At 52.8% G+C, this 23,162-nt stretch overlaps 2 protein-coding genes across 5 annotated transcripts in view; one reads left to right on the top strand and one right to left on the bottom strand.

Moving 5' to 3' along the window:
* SPECC1 (sperm antigen with calponin homology and coiled-coil domains 1) overlaps nucleotides 1-10,202 on the top strand; it is a 243,189-nt gene extending 232,987 nt beyond the window's left edge. For all 4 annotated transcript variants that reach the window (XM_066264352.1, XM_066264351.1, XM_066264353.1 and 1 more), the window contains one exon: nucleotides 9,207-10,202. In XM_066264352.1, coding sequence (XP_066120449.1) covers nucleotides 9,207-9,888 — 682 coding nt within the window. In that variant the 3' untranslated portion in view covers nucleotides 9,889-10,202. The remainder of the gene's footprint in view (nucleotides 1-9,206) is intronic.
* A 117-nt stretch (nucleotides 10,203-10,319) lies between these two features.
* Nucleotides 10,320-23,130, bottom strand: ZSWIM7 (zinc finger SWIM-type containing 7). The gene is made up of 5 exons (XM_066264366.1): nucleotides 22,901-23,130; nucleotides 20,492-20,513; nucleotides 19,245-19,347; nucleotides 13,153-13,257; nucleotides 10,320-11,919 (listed from the first exon to the last, which is right to left on the bottom strand). Exons 1-5 carry the CDS (start codon nucleotides 22,989-22,991, stop codon nucleotides 11,806-11,808), a joined length of 435 nt encoding a protein of 144 aa, XP_066120463.1. The 5' UTR covers nucleotides 22,992-23,130; the 3' UTR covers nucleotides 10,320-11,805.
* Nucleotides 23,131-23,162: the final 32 nt, after the last annotated feature.

Raw genomic sequence — 23,162 nt, 5'->3', positions numbered from 1 at the left:
TGGTACAGTACAGAGGCTGGGCCACTCAGGAATTAGGAGAGGTGGTGGGTGTGGCCCCCCACCCCAGGGCCCCAGGTGTTGGTCTGTCCTGGAGGTTTTCAGATCTCAGTAAGGTGTAGCCAGTAGGAGTCTGCTGGTGTGGCCTCTGAAACCCAGAGATGTGGTCTGCCCACAGTCTGGACAGTTTCCACTGAATCTCTCGTGAGGCTGGAGCACCAGTCATATCCTCAGGGAAGAGGGGGGACGCTCTGGCCTCAACACCAGGCAGCTGAGTCACTGTCACCCCCTGAGTCTTTTCAGCCCCCTGCTTTCTGGCCAAGGCTTCTTCTCAGCGGCGCCCCATCCCCACAGGGTGGAGCAGGAGGACACCGAGGGTGGGGCCGTTGCTTTCCCCCAGCTGATGCCTCACAGAGGGGACTGTGCCACCCAAGGGGATGGTGACTCTGCAGAACTGGAGAGTGACTCGGCACAGGCACAGGGCCTCCGGCAGCCGTCCTCTACTGTGTCTCTCCCTGAGGCTGCCAATTTCACACCCTCCTCACGTGACTCTAATCCTCTCAGGCCTTTCAGCATGGAGCCCCAGGTAAAGCCTGTGAATGAGATTTTCTGCGCTGGACCTTTAAGACGGTGCCTGAGTCTCTGAGATGTCCCATCTCTTTCTCCCGGAGAGAAACCTTGCCACTTTTCACTGCCAGATGCTATGTGGACACCTCTTCTAGGGTCTGGTGCTCTGGGGCAGGGTGCCCGGCTTGGGGTTTGGGACCCTCACCTCTCAGGGAAAACCTCCCCGCAGCTGAGATGTCCCTCCAGACCCTCAGCCACCGTTCACTCTCGGGAGCAGGGCGGGGCTTCTCGTGTCTCTGCCTTTCCTGCCAGTCTCGGGTGGCTGCTTCTGCGACTCCGTGGTCATGGACTCCTCTTCGTTTAGTCCTCAGTTGGTTCTTCAGGATGACTGTTCTTAACTTTAGTTATAACTCCAGTTTGGTTCTGAGAGGAAGCGAGTGGAACATCCGTCAGCCTACTCTGTCACCATCTTGGAATATAACTCCAATAACAGGGACATTTTTAAAGCTTACAAACCAAGTGCAGTATGTGTTTTTGTGAGAAAACACATGTAAGTGTACACACATTGCATTCATTCTGTAAGTGTGCCTGCCATTAAAATATACACACATATATGTACATAGACACACACGTGTGTATCCATTTGACTCGTCCAATGTGGTCTATGGTCTCGGAAAGAGTGAGTCATTCTGAAAGTGTTTTTACTTTTCCACAACTTCTAAATTGCAAAACCAATATAATGAATCCTCGGATTCTCTTCACTTAAATACACAAGTTGTTCATATTTCGCTGTAGTTGCTTTCTCTCTGTCTCATACACCCACTCACATTATACTTCGGAATTATAAAAGGACAGCCAGTTTATAGTCAGCTGTCCCCAATATTCCCAATCATCATGTTCTTTAAACTTTTTAAAAAAAAATCCAGGTTGCAGTAAAAAAAAGAATATATATATATGTGTGTGTGTGTATATATATGTGTATGTGTGTATATATGTGTATAAATGTGTGTGTATATATATGTTGTATATATATATGTGTGTGTATAAATGTGTGTGTATATATGTGTGTGTGTATATATGTGTGTGTGTATATATGTGTGTGTGTATATATATGTGTATATATATGTGTATGTGTGTATATATGTGTGTGTGTATAAATGTGTGTGTATATATGTGTGTGTATATATGTGTGTGTGTATATATGTGTGTATATATATGTGTATATATATGTGTATGTGTGTATATATGTGTGTGTGTATAAATGTGTGTATATATATGTGTGTGTATATATAAATGTGTGTGTATATATGTGTGTGTGTATATATGTGTGTGTGTATATATATGTGTATATATATGTGTGTGTATATATGTGTGTGTATAAATGTGTGTGTATATATGTGTGTGTGTATATATGTGTGTGTGTATATATGTGTGTGTGTATATATATGTGTATATATATGTGTGTGTGTATAAATGTGTGTGTATATATGTGTGTGTGTATATATATGCGCATGCCTGCATTTAGTTCCTTTAGTGTCCTTTAATCTGGAATAGTCCCTCAGTCTTTGTTTTTATTTTCTCTTTCAAGACACTGATATTTTTGAAGTCCCTTAATTTGGTTTGGTTGTTTCCTTATGATTAGATTCGTGATAAACATTTTTGGTCCTTTACTGTTGGCATGCCGACTACACAACGTTGTATCCATTCCAGGGCATCCCACCAGAAGGCGATGTCAGTCTGTCCTGTGGTTGGTAGGTGGTTGGTAGGTGTGACCTGAGCACTGGTTATACCTGTCTGCAAGGTATGTGTTCTCCATTGGTGAACAACTAAAATGCTGCAACTCTGAGCTGATGCTGCTCCCTTCCTGTTTCTGTCGCTCTCTCTTGCTCTCTCCCGCAAAAAAAAAAAAAAGACAAGATTTGGGGGGGGTGTTCATTATCACTGGAGTGTCGTTTCTTCCAGGCCTCTGCAAGGAACAGAGAACTTTTTTTGTTGTTTTTTACAGAAACAGAGAGTCAGAGAGAGGGATATATAGGGACAGACAGACAGGAATGGAGAGAGAAGAGAAGCATCAATCATCAGTTTTTCATTGCAACACCTTAGTCGTTTATTGATTGCTTTCTCATATGTGCCTTGACTGCGGGCCTTCAGCAGACTGAGTAACCCCTTGCTCGAGCCAGCAACCTTGGGTCCAAGCTGGTGAGCTTTGCTGAAACCAGATGAGCCCGCACTCAAGCTGGCGACCTCGGGGTCTCGAACCTGGGTCCTCCACATCCCAGTCTGATGTTCTATCCACTGCGCCACCACCTGGTCAGGCTTTTTTTTTTTTTTTTTTTTTTTTTTTTTGAGAGAGAGAGAGAGGCAGAAAGACAGGAAGGGAAAGAGAGGGTGGAGAGAGAGATGAGAAGCGTCAACTCGTAGTCATGGCAGCTTAGTCATTCATGGTTTCTCATATGTACCTTGACCAGGAGGCTCCAGCTGAGCCAGTGACCTCTTGCTCAATCCAGTGACCTTGGGCTCAAGTCAGCAACCATGGGATCATGTCTATGATCCCACGCTCAAGCTGGCAACCGCGGGGTTTCAAACCTGGGACCTCCGTGTCCCAGGTCAACACTCTGTCCACTTAGCACCACTGGTCAGGCAGGAGAACTCTCGCATATGTAGAATGCCATCTAACTGATGAATAAGGGACGACTGGGTTAAGCAAATCATCATTTGTCAACTATCACAGTAATAACTAATTTAGGCAACACTCATCAATAGGTGCTAAAACTCATTGGTGAAAGTTTGATGAAAAGCAAAGTCTCGGCCTGACCTGTGGCGGCGCAGTGGATAAAGCGTCGACCTGGAACACTAAGGTCGCTGGTTCAAAACCCTAGGCTTGCCTGACCTGTGGTGGCGCAGTGGATAAAGCGTCGACCTGGAAACGCTGAGGTCGCTGGTTCAAAACCCTGGGCTTGTCGGGTCAAGGCACATGTGGGGGTTGATGGTTCCTGCTCCTCCCTCCTTCTCTCTCTCTCTCTCTCTCTCTCTCTCCCTCCCTCCTCTCTAAAATGAATAAATAAAATCTTAAAGAAAGAGAAGGAAGGGAGGAAAGGAAGGAAGAAAGGGGAAGGGAAGGGAAAGGAAGGAAGGAAGGAAGGAGGGAGGGAGGGAGGGAAGGAAGGAAGGAAGAAAGGTCTCACAGCATCTACCCCAAGATACCTGCTACTGACAAAGGGAAGCATAGTTCAAGTGGAGAAACCTGGCAGACACCACAATAACTAGGTGGCCAAGGTTAACATCATCTGACACTAAGTCCCTCCTGATGTCTTCTGGCTCCTCTGGGCCCACTGCTGCGTGTTCCGGATACGTGGTGTGTTGGGTGCAGCAGACAGAGCCGTTCAGGCGTGCGTGGCTCTGCAGGCGGGGACAGCAGATGGAGTCATGTGGGTGGTGTGCCGTGGGCATCACGGACGCCGCGGGGCGCTGTGCCTATTCAGTACCGACCGCTCTTCCTTGGCTTGGATTTCTGTCACGTGAACTGGTCCACGGGGAAGGCTGTTGGTTCCGAGCAGACCGCTGCTTTGGCTCACGGGGAAGGCTGTTGGTTCCGAGCAGACTGCTGCTTCGGCTCACGGGGAAGGCTGTTGGTTCCGAGCAGACTGCTGCTTCGGCTCACTGGCTCTGCCCAGGCAGACGGTGCTGGGAGCAGCCATGCCGTCTTCGTCAGGACGGGGGAAAGCCCTCGGTCTGAGGCGGGGTGGCAGGAGCCCCTCTGGGCGCTGGGGGACAGGGCGGGGGAGGCAGTGTGGGACCTGGGCCTCCGTGCTCCAGACGCCGTCACCCAGCCTCTCGACCGCGGTCCCGGCCGACCACACCTCCCGTGGTGGCCAGCTCAACAACGGTCCCCAGCTCCGAGTGCCTCTTCCATGCCATTGTCTTGGCACCTGTGGACCTTGCCCTAATTAAAACTTTGCCAGGTTTTCCATTAGACATTTTCGGGGTACATTTTTAAACAGTCCCTGTGGCATCCTCCTAGCCCAGGCTGACCTGCGCCTGGGTGGTCTAAGCTGTTTTATCAGTGCTCTAGTTACGGCATTTTGTAGGTTTTGAGTGGCCTGTCCTGACCCCGTTTTCACGTGAGTCCCGCTATTTATCATTTGTGTGCTGCTGTGAGAATGGGAGGTTTTCTGAGAATGTGCACACTGCTTTGTAGTGGCAATGTTTGTGCGACAGAGCCACGGGGAGACCCGTGAGCTGGGCAGGGCACAGAGAACCAAGTCCCTAAATAAACCATTCTGAGGAGCCGGGACAGAACTCCGCAGCCTTTATTTAGGTAGTTACTTGCGTTTGTAAAGTGCTTCACACACCTTGTGTCTGGGTGAAAAGCCCCAGCACTGAGCTGGGTGCTGCAGCCTCGACGACCCCCATTCTCCTGACGCCGGAGCTCAGACGCTCCAGCCCCCGGCTGCACTGGCCGGCTCCGTGTCCCCGCCCGGGGCGGCTGTGGAGCCCCTGCTGCAGAGCTCAGACGCTCTGGCCCCCCGGCTGCACTGGCCGGGCTCCGTGTCCCCGCCCGGGGTGGCTGTGGAGCCCCTGCTGCAGAACTAGGGCAGCAGCTGTTGTTCAGGGCCTGGCGGCTCGCGCTGATTATGTAACCTCAGTGCCCACACTGTTCCCTCTTGCTGATTCCCTCCGTGTGACTGTCACTCTCTCCGTCCCCTTAGCCATTGAGCCTCTTCCATGGAGGATGGGTGGGCCAGACACAGCCCTGCCCAGCAGTGGGGCATGGCCACTTACCAGAACGTGGACGTCCACAGAACCCCCATTCTGCGCGTTCTAGAACCGAACCCGCTTGTTTGGAATAGTAGAGCCGCCATGTTTCCTTCCCTCGTTCTTGGCCTTTTATTGACTTCTACACTCGGGACGGATGTCTTGCTTCCTTGACCTTACTGCTGCGGTCAGTGTCCTCCACAGATGGGCACGGATTGGCACAGGGGCAGGTGGAGGAGAGGTCACGGCCCCTCCTGTCAGGAATGGTTTGGACGTGCACGCAGAGTGTTCTGAGAGTCCCTGGCGCCCAGAGAGCGAGTGGTGGGGTCTGGGAGCCTGGGGGGGGGCTGGGGGGTCCGAGGGGTGGGGGGCATTCAGGGAAAAGAGAGGCACAGCTAGAAGTGGGAGATGAGAAGCGGCAAGAGGTCCCCAGAACCTGCATCAGATGCCAGAGACCCCAGTGGGCACCTCGTCCAGCACCCTGCCCAGTGCAGGGACACCTGTGCACTTCCTACAGCATCCCTGACCGTCCCCTCTCCTCCCTTGTCCCCGGCATGGGCCTCATGGACACCATGCTGCCACCATGGAGCCGGAGCCCCGGGGCTGAACGTCCTGCTGTCCCTGGAGCCCACACTTCTCCTGAGGGTCTGGTGCGCTGTCCAACAGGGTGGCGCCCTCTGCTGCCCAGAGGGTGGCGGAGCTCTTCCTGCAAGTCCACAGTTCCCACGCGCTGGGCAGGTGCGGGCTCCTGGAAGCCACGGGCAGCTTGGGCCAGAGCAGATGTGCCTGGGGAAGGCTGGGTGACCGGGCGGGGGCAGGGGACAGGGATTTGTGAGAAGAGCGGTTATTTTACCATCTGCACTATCGCCCTGCTCCAAGTCAACCTTTGCTCTCTCTTTTCTTTTGTTTCCGTGGTTGTATTATGTGCTTTGTCTTCTGGTTTTGCTTGGTTTTCTTTTCAATATAAAAGAAAAGTTCTATTGAATTTATTGGGGCGACACTGGTGAGCAGTCTCACGGAGTCGGGTGCAGTCCTGCAGCACGGCCCCTGGAGGTGTGTGCTCTCCGCCCAGCCCGGCCTGCCCCACGACCCTGCCCCACCTGTCTACTGGTGATCTGCCCCATCTGTCTACTGGTGGTCTGCCCCACGACCCTGCCCCTTCTGTCTACTGGTGGTCTGCCCCACGACCCTGCCCCATCTGTCTACTGGTGGTCTGCCCCACGACCCTGCCCCTTCTGTCTACTGGTGATTCCTTGTGAGGCGCTCCTCCTTTCGGGGATGCTGGTCGGCGTGTTGGACTGGTCCTTTCCTGTCTTCTGTCTCCGTTTCGATGGGTCCTGCCTGTTCGTTGGAGTTCTGAGTGCCTCTACCTTTCCCCTTAGCTCGTGGGGCATCCTTACAACCCGTGTTTTGAACTCCGCATCTGGTGGATTGACTTCTGGGGTTTTGTCCTGTTCTTTCGTCCGGGACACGTTTATCTCCTCCTCTGGCTGCTTCCCTGTTTGCTTCTGTGTATCAGGAACAGCTGCCGGGTCTCCCGGTCTCGGTGGAGCGGCCTCCTGTCCCGAGCTGGGCCCTCTGCGTCCGCCCGTGTTGTAGTTGAGTCTTCATTCCTGTCGGCAGGTCAATGGGAGAGATTTTCCACGCCCTCCGCCAGGCCAGCGGGTACTGGGGACTGGCTGTGACCCCAGCACTGACCCTGGGGGGGACTCACTTCAGCAGAGACCTGGGGCCCGCCCCATCTGCTCATGTGTGTTCCTCCTGCAGGTGGCTGCGTGGTGCTCAGTGTGGTCTGGAGCTGTCCACGGGAGGTGCAGGCCGAGGTCACCACTGCCCGTGCCCTGCTCGTGACCACCCAGCCCAAGCTGCAAAGCAACTGCATCTGCTACTTGTGCTGGGCTGGGAGGTGCCTTGGACGGGCCAAGCTTCAAGCCACAGCCGGCTGCCCCTAGTGCCGCCCCTGGGGCCACTCGGCAGCTGCAGGGGACACGTGCAGGCTCGATGCTGCTTGTGTGCTGTTTGAGAACCGACGGACTTCAGGAAGGACTGCAGCGGGACTGCAGCGTGGGCCAGGATTTGTATGGAAAATCCACTGAAACCAGCCTGGGTGGTCCTGCCAGTTGGGAGTGGTGGGGTTTCGGGAATCACCGGGGTGAGCCACACGGTGTTAGCCAGGTTGACGGAGACTCTGACGTGGTGGTTGTCTGAGAGGAGGCTGCCCCCAGCCCTCGCTGGGCACGGCCAGCACCTCCGTCTGGGAGGAGGCTGCCCCCAGCCCTCGCTGGACACGGCCAGCACCTCCGTCTGGGAGGAGGCTGCCCCCAGCCCTCGCTGGACACGGCCAGCACCTCCGTCTGGGAGGAGGCTGCCCCCAGCCCTCGCTGGACACGGCCAGCACCTCCGTCTGGGAGGAGGCTGCCCCCAGCCCTCACTGGACACTTCAGCTCCCCCCACGTGTCCCTGGTGCCTTTCAAACTGCTGCCCCAGCGCTGGAGCTCAGGGAGTGAGTCCACGCGGAGTCCGTGCGTGGGCCCTGTAAGAGGATCCCTGGGACTGGCCCCCACCTCTACCTCTCTTGACCTCAGCCACCATTCCCTCTCGCTGTCATCGCCCAGGTTGGGCCTCTTTTCCCGGCACTAGAAGGCTGGCTTGGGGAGCCTGGTGTGGCTGGGACCCCTGGCTTCTTAGGGGGGAACCTGTGCAGCTGAGATAGCCCCCCGTTTGGCTTTACTTGTGGTGGTTTTTCTCTGTGGCACTGAGTGGCAGCTGCCCCGTGGCACAGTCCCCGGGCAAGGACACCGAGGGTTTTCTCTCAGCACCAGCGACCAAATCCTCGCCCCGCGGCCACAGAGGACGCGGGAAAGTGCTGGTCCCTCCAGTTTACTTTTAGCTCCCCCACGTGGGTGTGGGTGTGAGCAGCCCACTCCGTATCTCTGCCCCTCCTCCACGTCTGGCTGACCTCAGCCCTAGGACTTGTGCTCAGCCCAGCTGCAGGCGTGTAGCCTGCCCTGCAGTTGAGTCGTTACTGGGATGTGGTTGTGGGAGGCGGGACGTACTGCGTTTACCTGTGCCGCCATCATGGCTGGACGCTCCAAGTCCACCTGCAGTCTCCATCCTGTGAGCTTTTGTGAAACATGAGTCAGTACCGCTCCCCTGCTTAGAGCCCTCAGTACCCATGTCTGTCATTGTCACCTGTCTGCCCCTACCAGAACGCGAGTCCCTGTCAAAGTAAAGGTGTCTGTGTGTTCTGTTCGCTGGTGGTCTCCACCCCTGGGGCAGTGCCCTAGAGACGTGGGTTCAGAGGTCAGGACCTGGGTGGCTGAGAGCGCCCTAGAGACGTGGGTTCAGAGGTCAGGACCTGGGTGGCTGAGAACGCCCTAGAGACGTGGGTTCAGAGGTCAGGACCTGGGTGGCTGAGAGCGCCCTAGAGACGTGGGTTCAGAGGTCAGGACCTGGGTGGCTGAGAGCGCCCTAGAGACGTGGGTTCAGAGGTCAGGACCTGGGTGGCTGAGAGCGCCCTAGAGACGTGGGTTCAGAGGTCAGGACCTGGGTGGCTGAGAGCGCCCTAGAGACGTGGGTTCAGAGGTCAGGACCTGGGTGGCTGAGAGCGCCCTAGAGACACGGGTTCAGAGGTCAGGACCTGGGTGGCTGAGAGCGCCCCTCAAGACTTCTGCACTTGTCCTCATTGACCGTGATTCCTCGCTAAATTGAGGTGAGTCGGTAAGTCCGCGAAGTTAGGGCTCGTTAGGGCAACGCTGCTCCTACCTGTCTGCGTGTCTCGGTCGGGTCGCGAGCAGAAGGCCACAGAGCCGTAGCAGAGGTGGGGCCCCGACTGGGCTGCAGAGTGCTGTAAACTGACACTAATCAGATGATGTCCTTTTGAACAGATATAAGAGTCTGGTCACTGGGACCCGCGTGAGGGGAGTCATTGCTGTCCTCTGGGTGCTGAGCTTTGGCATCGGACTGACCCCCTTCCTGTGGAGGAGGAGCCCAGACAGTACCCCCAACTGCACGGAGCCGCCCCGCCCCGGGGTGCAGTGCCTCTTTGAGAGCGTGGTCCTCATGGAGTACATGGTGTACTTCAACTTCTTCGGCTGCGTCCTGCTGCCGCTACTCCTGATGCTGGTCATCTACGCCCAGATCTTCGCGGTGGTCTGCCGGCAGCTGCAGCACGCCGAGCTGGTGGAACACTCCAGGACCACCCTGCGGCGGGAGGCCCACGCCGCCAAGTCGCTGGCCGTGATCGTGGGGATTTTCGCCCTGTGCTGGCTGCCGGTCCACACCATCAACTGCGTCACCCTCTTCCGGGGGGAGGTCAAGAACAAGTCCAAGTGGCTCATGAACGTGGCCATTCTCCTGTCACACGCCAACTCGGTCGTCAACCCCGTCGTGTACGCCTACAGGAACCGGGACTTCCGCTCCACTTTCCACGGGATCATCTCCAGGTACGTGCTCTGCCGGACGCAGGTCTCCCAGAGCGGCAGTGGGCAGGCCGGGGCACCGCCTGCTCTGGACAGGGGCCTGCGGCCTCGGCCCTGTCCCCTTCGAGAAGGCACAAGGTCACCATGAGCAGAGGGACAGGACATGTGGAAGACAGCTGTGCTCTCGTGCACACGGCAAGCACTCCCGGGAGTTCCCACGTGTCTGTCCTGCACACGTAACGGGTTCCAGGCGTCCACAGACACATGTGTCTGTCCTGCACACGTAACGGGTTCCAGGCGTCCACAGACACATGTGTCTGTCCTGCACACGTAACGGGTTCCAGGCGTCCACAGACACATGTGGTCTGTCTGGTCGCTCGTACTGTGTGCAGGAAGCTGACAGCTTGAATGAGTTGTAAATGAATGTTTTGTTTTTAAAGTCTGCCTGTTTCATGGTAGAAAATGAGTGAAACTATTTTACTGTGAAAACACTGTGAACTATTATACCAGTATTTCCTTAAACTTACAGGCAATGGAAAAATAAAAGTTGGACAGTTGAACATACTAAAAATGATACACTTATTTCTAAGGAGGAGACCAGAAAAATTAAAGTATAATTCTTTCATCAAAAACAAACAAACTACTACTGCTTCAGGGACATGACCCTCTCCTAGCGGAACACCCCAACAATCTGGGTGACATTCTTCTCCATCTCAGCACACGACCCCGGAGAAAGCAGAGAAAGGGGCCTCCTGCCACCAGGGTCGGTTTCCCTCCCAGAGTGAGCAGTCCATTTCACTTCTCTCCCAACTTCAAGCTCTGCCAACCTGATAGCTCTTAAGGGTAAGATTCTTACGAAGTAAAATTACACCACAGTGTAGGTGTGTTGTGGGAAACAGATACAAAACTCAGAAGAACAGCTCAGGATGCTGTGCTGGCTTGTCACAGAGCTGCATACACCTTGTTCTTTATCCTGAAGACTGCTTGTAAGGTCTCCCAAGGAGCAGAAGGGTCTTGAGGTTGTGGAAGCCACTGGAGCAGTGAACACTCGGGTGAAAAAGGGGGTTCCACAGCCTCGGCGAGGTTTTATTTGCCACACCTCACTGTAACAAAAGGCTCTGCCAGCCACAGACATGGCCACACCTGGGGCCTTTGCACACACCATTCATCCGCTAGCACCTCATGGTCGGGGCACAGGCTCGGGGGTTCCTAGGCTGTGAAATCATCTTTTTTCATCTGTTTGTTCACTGCTTTGACCGGGGGGGGGGGGGGGGGGGGGAGACGATGACTCCAGCCGAGCCAGTGACCCCTTGCTCAAACCAACGACCTTGGGCTTCAAACCAGTGACATTAGGCTCAAGTCAGCAACCCTCTACTCAAGTTGGTGAGCCTGTGCTAAAGTCAGCGACCTCGGGGTCTCGAGCCCGAGTCCTCAGCTCCCAGGCTGATGCTCCATCCACTGCGCCTCCACGGGTCAGGCCATCCACTTGTCTACCATTTTGACTTCTTAGAAATTACTGGCACTTTAGTTACTTAAGAATCTAATTGTGGATAAGATATTACCCTTTATTTGAGTCTAAAATGCTTGATTTTTCAGCTAGAAATTTTTTTTACCCATAGAGCTTAGAGGCTGGTTCCTATTTTTCACAAAGAAACATTCACGGGGCCTGACCTGTGGTGGCGCAGTGGGATAAAGCACCGACCTGGAACACTGAGGTTCCCGGTTCGAAACCTTGGGCTTGCCTGGTCAAGGCACATATGGGAGTTGATGCTTCCTGCTCCTCCCCCTTCTCTCTCTCTCTCTCTCTCTCCTCTCTCTAAAAATCAATAAAATATTTAAAAAAGAACATTTAAAAAAAAAAAAAAAAACATTCACGGGGTTTTAAACCGTACACGTCCCAGGTTCCAACCCACAGCGCCTTCTACAGTCCGGGAGGAAGAAGGGACTGCAACAAGAAGCTTCTAGAAGATGTTTCACCTCTCTTCCCTGTGGACCACGAGAGGGTCAAGGCTGTCGTGTTGGGACTTCTGTCTGAAAAGCAGTGGTACTCAGTCTGTCTGTCCCTTTAGGCTTCCTGCGGCTTCTGCATCAGGATGTCAGCCAGCTGCTTGTCCGAGATGCTCAGCTCCTGACAGGTCCCCATAGCCCGACTCAGGTAGACAGCCAGCAGGTGCTTGCACTGCAGAGACACATGCCGTGAGGGGCTGGCGGGCGGGGCTAACCACGCCCTCCCAGCGCCACTGCCGTCCACAGGGGCGGGGTGGGCACAGAGGACGGGCCCTCGCCTCCCAGCCTGCAGCCTGCAGGTAAACGAGACAGAGGCCTCTCTGGCAGGCAGGGGCACCGAGGACGTCGGACTCGGTCTGCTGCTTTGGGAAACGGGCTGGCACGGGCTCGCTGTAGGATCGACTGGCTCCTCGTTTCAGCCTGTGCTCCACCCCTTCTTTCTTCAGCATTTGAGAGCTGTTCCTAGCAAGGATGCCATTCCCTGGGCTATGTGTCGTCAGTGTTCCACAGATGATCTCATTTAAATCCGCCACCTACAGCGTGACAGCTCTCATCCCATCTAACCCCGTCTGCAGTCTGCACCTCGACACTGTTCTCCTGGGGACGGGGACGGGGACGGGGGGGGGGGGATGTGGTGGAACCCTCACACAGCAGCCTGTACACACCTCGGGGGAGAGGCTCTGTGTGGGACCTTGTGTCACAGGACACACAGCTGGTCGACCTGGGTCACCCTACAGGTGGGGTAAGCCTCGGGCACTTCAGCTAGGAATGTGGCCTGTCCTACGGCGGGTGACCCAGTGTGCCACCTGGTTCCCAAGATGTTTACTGACGTCACAGTTAAAGGAAGGGGAGAACGGAATGGCTGCCATCACTTTCTTCTTCAGCAAGGCCTAAAAACTAGCTGCCTGCTGAGTGGGTGGTGCCCGTTCCCAGTAAAGGCTGTGTGGGTGTGTCCTCTCCCTTGCCTGAGGCTCCGGACGCCTGAGGTGCCGGCCAGGGCATCCAGGTGCTGTCCTGCCCCACGCGAGTCAAGCGTGGCGCAGTGCACACTACTTCACCTGCAGCGGGAAGAAGCCCTTCACGGCTGCCGCTGGGGACAGGCCAGTTGCCAGCGTCCAATTTAGTCCATGTTTCTACTGGGCTGTCTGATTCCCTGGTGCCAACTCCCAGGATTCTTGTCTCCCCCCACCCTTTTAAATAAAAAACTGGGCTTGATGCATTTCTAAAAACAGCATTTCAGGAGGGCAAACCCAAGAGATGGCTAACGGAAGCCGAGGACAAGAAACAGCTGTTTCGACACCTAGAGAAACTCCCCTCGTGTGCAGGTCTCGGCCGTGAGGAGAGGGCTGGCAGACCCTGTCCCGGCCGACGGCCGACCGCAGCAGGCAGCGCCCTCCGTGCTCACCAGCAGACTGTCGCCCTTGCGCAGCACGGAGAAGGCGAACGCAGGGCACGAGCAGTGATGGCAGGACGCCAGACACGTGTATGTTTTCCCAGAACTTCCCTGCACCTGGAAAAGGAGATGGGACCAAATTTCAAAAGGCGCCCATGCTGGGAAAAGGCTTCGCTCCCTCACATTTATCTCATTTATTGGATGACTCGGGTGGGCGAGTCGCTGGGCAGACTGCCCCCGGATGTTTTACGGAGAAGTGGGAGCCCAGCCCCCTGCATGCAGACTCTGCCCTCCGTGGTGCTCGGCCGGAGGACCTCAGAGGGCGAGACACAGACGGAGGAGTTTCGGGACGGTGAAACCATCCACACAGACCGTGGCGTGCCTCTGCCTAGCGATGCCGAGGGCCGGCTTGCGGGGTGACTGAGAAGGGGTGGGGGGTGCTCCCTCATCCCCGTTAGTGTGGCGCTTCTCACTTAACCTTTGGTATCTCACAGCACATGTGCAGACTTCTAAAAGCCTCCACCACACACCTTAAGACAGTGGGAACACTGTGTCATGGTTAAGCAGTGAGGCAGAAAGGTTTCAGAAGGAAGTGGGAAAGGCTTTTTTTTTTAAGTGAGAGAGGGGAGATAAACTCCTGCACGTGCCCCAACCGGGATCCACCCGGAAACCTGTCCGGAGCTGATGCTTGACTCAACTGAGCCATCCTTGGGGCCTGGGGCCAACACTTGAACCAATGGAGCCACTGGCTGCGGGAGGGGAAGAGGGAGAGGGAGCGAGAAGCAGATGATCGCTTCTCATGTGCGCCCTGACCAGGGATTGAACCCGGGACATCCACACACTGGGCCGATGCTCTATGCACGGAGCCAACCGGCCAGGGATTGGGAAGAGGCTTTCGAAAAGTATTTGAGAACAGGGAGAACCAATAAAGACGCTTGCAGAACGGATGACTCAGCTGCTCAGGACGGAGGGCCCAGAGGAGGCCAGCCCGGGTCTGCCTGTTCATCCGGAGGCTGGGAGGGAGACGTGCAGACGTGAGGGGCTGGGACGAGCCCTGTCCAAAAACAATGCTGCTGGCAGTCAAGAAACAAAAGCAGATGCGCAGGGAAAATATGATGCAATTGTGACAAACTTATTGAAGAAATCACTTAAGTCTCTCTGTCACCAAACAGCCAGAAACAAAAATGTTGAGAGCTTCATCCCTACAGGTAATTTCCAGACTGGAAGGGTAAGGTTAGCACTGAGGAAGCTGACACCCCCCCAGGGTTGTTTTACTGTGAGCTGCCACTTAGAATCTGCCAGACGACTTTCAAGTTAGTTTCAGGCTGAACATGGCAATCTAAGTGGAAAGGCCAGAACTTGTTGTTTTGGAAAATACTGCAGCCCACTCCCAAGGGTCCTCCCTCCTTCTCCCCGACAGAAAAGCAAAGCGGCAGGTGAGGCTTCCACAGCGTCCACACGCTGTGCTTCTGCCAGACGTCCAGTGTTTCACCGAAGGTTTTGTTTTTTTGTGTTTTTTTTTACGAACTTAACAGAATTCCTCAGGGGTTGCTAGGTTACCAGAAATGGCCAATTACTGCAGGCATGAAGATGCCTGCTATTCCCGTGAAAAACTTAAGCCTCAATTACAAAGCAGGTATAAAAAAAAAGTCACATCTGACATCGTTTCCAGTCTCGAGGCCCTGACTGACTTGTTTTAAAAACACATTACCTACACTAGGGGTCCCCAAACTTTTTACACGGGGCCAGTTCACTGTCCCTCAGACCGTTGGAGGGCTGGACTATAAAAAAACTATGAACAAATCCCTATGCACACTGCACATATCTTATTTCAAAGTAGAAAAACAAAATGGGAACAAATACAATATTTAAAATAAACAAGTAAATTTAAATCAACAAACTGACCAGTATTTCAATGGGAACTATGCTCCTCTCACTGACCACCAATGAAAGAGGTGCCCCTTCCGGAAGTGCAGCGGGGCGGATAAATGGCCTCAGGGGGCCGTAGTTTGGGGACCTTTGACCTACACCATGAAGGATCAGTGGAGGAATTACCCTAGTACACCTTGGAAAACTGAAATTTAAGGGGAGAACATTAGAGCATTTTCCACTTAATCCTGGAAGAAAACCCACCAACCCCAGCAAGTAACATGACTAATTCTTGGGTCTCCAATCTAGTACCGATGAATAAATCTTAGATGTCTTCAGCTTTTAGTTGTCTCCTGTTCTCTCTTCTCTCTCTATAGAAAGTTAAACAGGCATAAGCCCCTGGAAGGCTGATCCACTGGTTCCTTCTTATTGTGGGTCTCCAAGCTATCAGAATGCGCTCTGGATTATGCAGAATAAATGCATGACTCAGAGATGGGGAGAAATTCCAGCTCTGTTCAGTCGCCTGAGGCAGTGAATACCAGAGAGACAGCAACCTAGGAAGCGCTCCTTCCCCCTCTAGCAGGGAACAATTAATGAACCCGATCACAGCAACCATCTGAGCCAGCGATCTTTGGAACTGGAAACTGACCTCGGGGATCGTCTACTTTAATTGCTTTACTCTTCGGTGGGAAAAGCTCTTACAGCAGTTGCTCCCAGTTCCCCCAGTCCTAGTCTGAAATGTTTATTCCAGGAAGGAGCTTTAAAAAGAAACAAGCATAAAAGAGGCTACTCAGACCCATAACTGGACGTGTATGAAGGTTACTTGGGGCAGCGTGCTGAGACTTCAGCGAGGTTCTAAGGAGGGGCCCAGCTCCATCCACTCACAGGTGGTTTTACGACTGCGCCAAGCCTCAGGACCCACCGCAGTGGTCAGCCGTGTTATTCATGGTTCTCCGTGTTCGGTGCCGCGCCCTGAGAGGGAGCACACGTTCCTGCCCTGTTCTGTTAGAGACGGCTGGCTGGGACCTGCGTCAGCCAGTCACCTGTGTGTAGTCAGGCAGGAGCACTGAAGAGTGGTGCACGCCAGCCCCCTTTTCCCTCTGCTATGAGGTCCACGGGGGGGGGAGGGGAAGCTCAGTAGGGAGGGGCCGCTCCACCAGCGGGGATCCCCAAGTGAAGATGTTTCAGAGAGGAGCAGCAATGGACTCTTAACGGGTGTGTAGTGTGAAGGACACACAAGACTGTGGAAGCCTTTCAAATTCTGGGGTCTTTGTTACCACAGCATGACTTAGCCTCTCCTGACTGATACATCCCCCTTCCTAGGCGAACCAAACATGTCAATAAAAAAGCAACTCAGGCCCTGGCCGGTTGGCTCAGTGGTAGAGCGTCGGCCTGGCGTGCAGAAGTCCCAGGTTCGATTCCTGGCCAGGGCACACAGGAGAAGCGCCCATCTGCTTCTCCACCCCTCCTCCTCTCCTTCCTCTCTCTCTCTCTTCCACTCCCGCAGCTGAGGCTCCATTGGAGCAAAGATGGCCTGGGCGCTGGGGATGGCTCCTTGGCCTCTGCCCCAGGCACTAGAGTGGCTCTGGTCGCTACAGAGAGACGCCCGGAGGGGCAGAGCGTCGCCCCCTGGTGGGCGTGCCGGGTGGATCCAGGTCGGGCGCATGCGGGAGTCTGTCTGACTGTCGCTCCCCATTTCCAGCTTCAGAAAAAATACAAAAAATACAAAAAAATTTAAAAAAAGCAACTCAGGTGGCAACATACTGATGACTTCAGCACAGTCACCATTATAGCTGGAGGATGTAAGAATATCAGAAGGTTGACCTATGGAAAGACAGCTAGAAGGGTATCAAGGCAACGTCTCACTCAACTTTTACCATCTCCTAGAACCTGTGAATTGAGCCAAATTCTTACTGTAGTATAACACAATGAAACCATGAAGGTTAATTTGTATTTAAGATTTCTACAGCCTCATTTAATTCAAAGTCCAAGCCAACGGCCGTAATTCTAGGAAGTTAGCATTTTTATGACAAATAAATATAGGGCCCTGGCTGGCTTGCTCAGTGGGTAAAGCGTCAGCCCAGCATATGGACATTCCAGGTTTGATTCTCGGTCAGGGCACACAGGAGAAGCAACCATCGGTTTCTTCATCCTCCGCCTCCCCTTTCTCTCTCTCTTCCCCTCCGAGAGTCAGTGGCTCCACTGCTTGAGTGTTGGCCCCAGGTGCTGAGAATACCTCAGCTGATTCGAGCACCAGCCAGACGGGGGTTGCTGGGTGGATCCCAGTCGGGGCACATGGGGGAGTCTATCTCCCCTCCTCTCATTAAAAAGAAAAAGATATGATACGGGATATAAATGACAAAAAATAAACAAGTCATGGTAATCCTGGGAGGAACAAAAAGTCAACAATGACAAGTGTTTCAAACAAACTCTAAGATTTTCCCTGGATGACAGAACTAGGGACAGTTAGAAGTCTGCCTGGCAGGTCAGATGATGTGTTAAGACTACAAACAAGACAAAGATGTCTGAGACTAAAGGATGTGAGAAAAATTCAAAGGTCCTTCTTAGAGTATTTTAGTTATATATAAATATATATAAAAAATAAAAACAGAGGAAAGAAAATGAAAACACCTCCCCAGGCAGAGACATTTAACAGCTCTGATTACTGATCACCAGGAGGAAATTCTCACAGAGAGCCTGTTAAGTAAATACAGCCCAGGAGTTTTAACTACGGCATTCAACACTCGTGGCCCCACCTTCCTTCACAAGGAAGTGCATAACGCTTTGGCCGGGTCAGCCAGACGCTGCTGTAATGTGGAGTGGCAAGTTACCTCACTCAGCAGAGGCCCTCCTGCCCGAGCCGGCTCTACTCACGTCTTCACTCCCTAAGAATGAACTGACCCGGTCTCAGCTCTGAGCAGAGCTCCTTGTAAATCAACCGGAACCAACATGGCAAAGCTCCCCCGCCTGATTCCAGCAAGGCCGGCACTGCATTTACAGGAGCTGACAGCTGCTTCTTCAGCCCCTCCTAAGCCAGTCACAGCATTCTGGAAACCACTGCCAATATTTCTGTCTCATTCCTTCTCCCCTTCCTTCTGTCCGCTGCACTTAGGGTTTCCCCCAGAGCTGAAGCGGGGGTGGGGAGGCCGGGCGCATTGGGCCCACTGCTGACAGAGAGAGAGAGAGGCAGTCTGGGGCAGCAGTTACGAGTCCCAGCTGCCACCTGTGACTGCTACTTTTCTGCATCTCAGTTCCCTGAAACACATGTGGCTGGGCTTTCGCTGAGAATGATCAAAAATACATGCCAGTGACTCAGAGTCTGGTGAGAGGCTGTTACTTCACAGATCTCCCTGCCTTCCACTCCAGAGGGCAGAGCTGAGGTCCGAGTGGACTGGGCCTTCAGTGCAGTCTGACCTTAGTAAGTACTTCCTGATTACAGCTTCAAAAGATCACTTCTGATGAACACGAGCTCGTGGAAGGACTTCAGAGGCACTTTGGCTTTTGCTCGTGAGCAAGAGATAACGAACAAACTGAAGATGTCAGTACATCGGGGGGTGGGGAGAGTACCTTTGATCAACGGGAAAGGAAATGTCAACGACACTCCATCAGATTGGAGAAAGAGCCCTTCCATATGTACATGCTGGTTCTCTACATTGCTACTACATAGAGTGAATAGCTCATACTTATTTTATTTACTAATACACTAGTTTTACTAAGTTGGGTCAAATGCTTTTCAACAAGTGCAGAAAACAACTTATAGCTGGTCACCAGCTTCCACAGACATTAACCGCCCGTCCGTGAGACAGGAAGCGCGAGAGATGAGAAGCATAAACTCGTAGCTGCTTTACTTCAGTTGTGTACTGGTTGCTTCTCATATGTGCCTTGATACTGGGGGTGGGGGGCGCCTCCAGCTGTGCCCATGACCCCTTGTTCAAGCCACTAACCTTGGGCTCAAGACAACGACCTTAGGCTTCAGGCCAGTGACCCTGGGCTCAAGCCAATGACCTTGGGCTTCTAGCCAGTAACCTCTGGACTCTGGCCAGCGACCCTGCAATCTTGCCCACACTCATGCTGATGTGCCCTGCGTTCTAGCCAGCGACCTCTGGGTTTCCAACGGGCCCTGGCTCTGACGCTCAATCCACTGCACCACCACTGCTCAGTCTCCATGGAGATTCTTGAAAACATTCTGTCCCAAGGGGTTTCTGCTGAGATAGTCCCAACCGCTAGATGTCTACCTGGTAAACACGCCTCCCGCTGGGCGATGAGATGAGAGTGATGGACTGGCGGTCCACTAGGTCCAAGGCCTGGAGGGCTGCTGAGCCGAAGATAAACTTCAGCCTGTGAAACAGAAAGGCCTCGGGTTAGACGGCCTGACTCTCAAACTCCACTCAGGAGCTTGGGGATCCAAAGGGTCACCAGCAGCCATTAAAAAAAAATATTTAGGCCCTGGCCTGTTGGCTCAGTGGTAGAGCGTCGGCCTGGCGTGCAGAAGTCCCGGGTTCGATTCCCGGCCAGGGCACACAGGAGAAGCGCCCATTTGCTTCTCCACCCCTCCCCCTCTCCTTCCTCTCTGTCTCTCTCTTTCCCTCCCGCAGCCGAGGCTCCATTGGAGCAAAGATGGCCCAGGCGCTGGGGATGGCTCCTTGGCCTCTGCCCCAGGCGCTAGAGTGGCTCTAGTTGCGACAGAGCGACGCCCCGGAGGGGCAGAGCATCGCCCCCTGGTGGGCAGAGCGTCGCCCCCTGGTGGGCGTGCCAGGTGGATCCCGGTCGGGAGCATGCGGGAGTCTGACTGTCTATCCCCGTTTCCAGCTACAGAAAAATACAAAAAATATATATATATATTTAATACATTTTCATTTGGAAAAAAATAATAATCCAGCAAAAATCCATGTAAGCAATCCTCCAGAATGAACATTCACATTATTTACAAACACAGAAGCTCTCTTTATGCCCCGAAATGCTTCCTCTTCTCCCAACTTCCCGTCATTTCTGAGACGACCACAAACACTTGATGGTTTCCTTCTGGTTAATGTCGCCATATTTTATCATACGCAGCACTGCATGTGCGGATGTTCACACGTACATGTATACACAGACATATGTTACATATATGGTTTTGTGTTCTAAGTTTTAAAACAAAAGGTATATTGTGGGCTTTTTGGTAACTTTTTTTTTCACCTACAAATAACTGCAATTGTCTTTCCTTGCAAATAGGTATAACTCTAATTTCTTGTGACAGCTACAGTTTTCGAACAACAGTAAACTCAAGTGGCACACCAGACAACGTGGGAATGCCCTGTACAATCAAATACGGTTTTGGCGATCCACTTGAAACAGGTTATTGATAATCATGCCAGGAAAACCTTGTTTCTAGTTTAGTAAGAATATGTATTTTTTAAAATCAAGAGTTGATGTTGAAAGGATTTGGCTTTTAAAATACACTAATGACTAAAGACCCCACACAGGATAGATCCATACTTACGATAATAGATGCTCATCAGGAACTGTAAAACAGAGATGGGAAGAGAGTTAATCATACTAACCAGTGACTGCAAACATTAAAATCTTAAAAAGCCTAAAACCAAAAAGACTCTTGTGTAACGTGCTGGGTTGAAATCTGTGTCTAATTTTACTCCTTCCCAGTATTCACTTAGCAATAACAAGATTTTTTTTTAAAAGCATAAACTCCCAAGGATAACAACAGGGAGAAACAACATCTAAGATATGTTGGAAAACAATGCACAAGCCCTGAGAAAACTGAATCCTACTGATGAGAACCAAGCAATGACAAGGACCCGACTGACACTCCGGAATCCACCACCCACTGCCCTCCAGCCCTCAGATACTGGAGGCACCAGAAACCTCTGCAGGTGGGGATGAATCAGGGGGGCTTAAATAAGATGCTGTAAAAAGCTGCAATTAGTAGAATAATGTTTTCAGAAGCCTGAAGATACATTACTTCCAACATATAATTCAATCCTTACTTAGCCAAACTATCAATTAAGTGTGAGTATAGAAAGAGAACTTCTCCAGACATGCCAAGTCTCAAAAAAAAGCACACCTCATGTACTTTTCTTCAGGAAGTTACTAGAGTATGGGCTCTCTGAAGCAGTAAACCAAGAAAAAGAACACTGTCGAAGCATAAGTTTCCAGGCTGGTAATGGGATTTCCCAGGACAATAATGGCGAATGGAGAGTCAAGAAACAGCCTGGAGAGCAGCCAGTCCGTCTAGGAAGATGAAATTTATAAAACAGGTGGTTCACCTGAACGTCTTGAGTACGGGCTTAGAGCACCGAGGACGAGTTTGAGGCTGAATTAGGGAGAAATATGTAGAAAACTAAACATGCAAGTACACACGACACTGACAGCTGTAACTCCAGGGGAAATGAAAGGTTACACAGGAACGGAAAAGTAATCATAGCTCCCTACATGGCTCAGCGGTGACTGGGTTTTTTACATCGTTACACAAATGGAAACTCACTCTTGCTCTAAAAAAACCCTGCCATTGAAGGACGGGGGTCAGGAAGGGTATGTGACTAGTACAAAGATTTTTAAATAGCAGACAACAGTTCTGCTGGAAAGACGCCTGACTCGATGGCCGTGGTCCATGTGTCTGAGCCGAGTGTCAAGAGGCGGTCTTCAAAACTGTCCCAGTGCACAGATTGATACATTCCGACACAGAGCCCACTTCTAGCAGCCAGTTTGAGCCGAGGACAGATTGACTTTTCCCCTACCTTTTTTGGGATCAGAATAGTTTGAATACCTGGCTGGCCTAATCTTTTAAGCCTACATATTGCATTAGTTTTCATTGCAATGAGAAAAAAGATTGGCTTGCTCTTCCCAACTCTTTAAAAACAGTGCAATCTTTTTTGAAACAAGACTTCCAAGTGAATAAGCAGTGGCAGCTTGGAGGTCGAATCTGCTATTTATTAAAATGGCCGTTTTTACATTGGTTGACTAGTTCTAATAAGTCAATGCAGTTGATTATAAGTATCCCCTTAAAACGATCTTGAGATCTTGGTAGTTTTGGCGAACATGGCCACAGAGCATCCTCTGCTGGTCAGAGTGAGTAAAAAGATAGCATGCATTCAGATTTACTCGTCATTGCCTAAGCATCCGGGTTTTGTGGCCTGTAGGGCAATCAGCTGTGTCAGGCTTGCACTTTCCATGATTAGTGCGTGATCACGTGGCAGAGCCCGGTGTATATGGTCTATGTGAGGCGACGGTGCTTTCATTCAGGGCGGACTGCCCGCCAGGGCAAGGAGCCTTTCGGTCCCTGCTGCCCTGAGAAGCGGTTTTCCCCTGCCTGCTCGCTCATGTCCCCGTTGGGAGACTATAATACGGCAGTGACCCAACGCTCCCCGTTCGGCTGGTTGGTTCCTATACCATCCGCCCCAACCCGGTGTGAACCTGCCTGCCTTGCCCACCGGCGTTACATGGCCCTAAAATAATTGCTGGACAAAGTGTTTAAGAGGATTCAAGTTAACATAATGTTTTGAGAAAAAAGAATACAGGGACGTTTAATAATTTCTAGAAGCCCCTGGAAGGCCCCCACCTCTTCCGCCTTCCCGGGAGCCTGCTCACGTGTTGCCTGGCAGCGCTCGGCGCTTCAGTCCCTGGCTCTCCGCGGAGCCGCCCGCCTCCTCCGGAGGGGCTGAACGGACACCTGAGCTATTGATTCCTTAGCAAATTCAGCTTTCCTCGCTTCTTTCCCTGTCCTCTCCCTCCCTTCCTTTTTTTTTAACTTTTACGAACCAGGAGGTTGGGCGATAGATCCACAGGGGAAAAAAGCACCGCGAGCAGGGAGCGCGGGGTCGGGCGCACAGAGGCCGCCGCCTCTCGCCTCCCCGCTGGCGGTGCCTGGGCCACGGCGCACCCCGGGGACTCGTACTTCGCGCGCTCTCCCGCACTGCCGCGGCCATCTCGTTCAGGAGCTCCTCCACGACAGCCGGCAGTGTGGCCGCCGGTAAGGCGACGGCCATAGCTCTGCGGGACGCGACCTGCCCCGCACACCCAGCGGGAGTGACGCGCCGACACCTATGGGGATCACCAGCACCGGTGGGGCCGCGGCGCGGGGCAGTGACGTCATGGCGCGGCGTGATAGGGCGCGGAGAAGTGACGTCACGGTCTCCGACCCCTCGCGGGCGTCGGGC

This window comes from Saccopteryx bilineata, chromosome 2 (genome assembly GCF_036850765.1).
Source record: "Saccopteryx bilineata isolate mSacBil1 chromosome 2, mSacBil1_pri_phased_curated, whole genome shotgun sequence".
Taxonomy (NCBI): domain Eukaryota; kingdom Metazoa; phylum Chordata; class Mammalia; order Chiroptera; family Emballonuridae; genus Saccopteryx; species Saccopteryx bilineata.
The sequence above is the reverse complement of the archived record's forward strand: the minus strand, read 5'-3'. Positions and strand labels throughout refer to the sequence as shown.

Bases quoted from the DNA above. Each gene is read 5' to 3' on its own strand.
- ZSWIM7 (XM_066264366.1), bottom strand. From the start codon at position 22,991: ATGGCCGTCGCCTTACCGGCGGCCACACTGCCGGCTGTCGTGGAGGAG. The intron at 13,258-19,244 runs GTAGACATCTAG...CTCCTTTTCCAG, and splicing joins GCGGGAGGCGTGTTTACCAG to GTGCAGGGAAGTTCTGGGAA. The intron at 11,920-13,152 runs GTGAGCACGGAG...GTGTCTCTGCAG, and splicing joins GCAAGGGCGACAGTCTGCTG to TGCAAGCACCTGCTGGCTGT.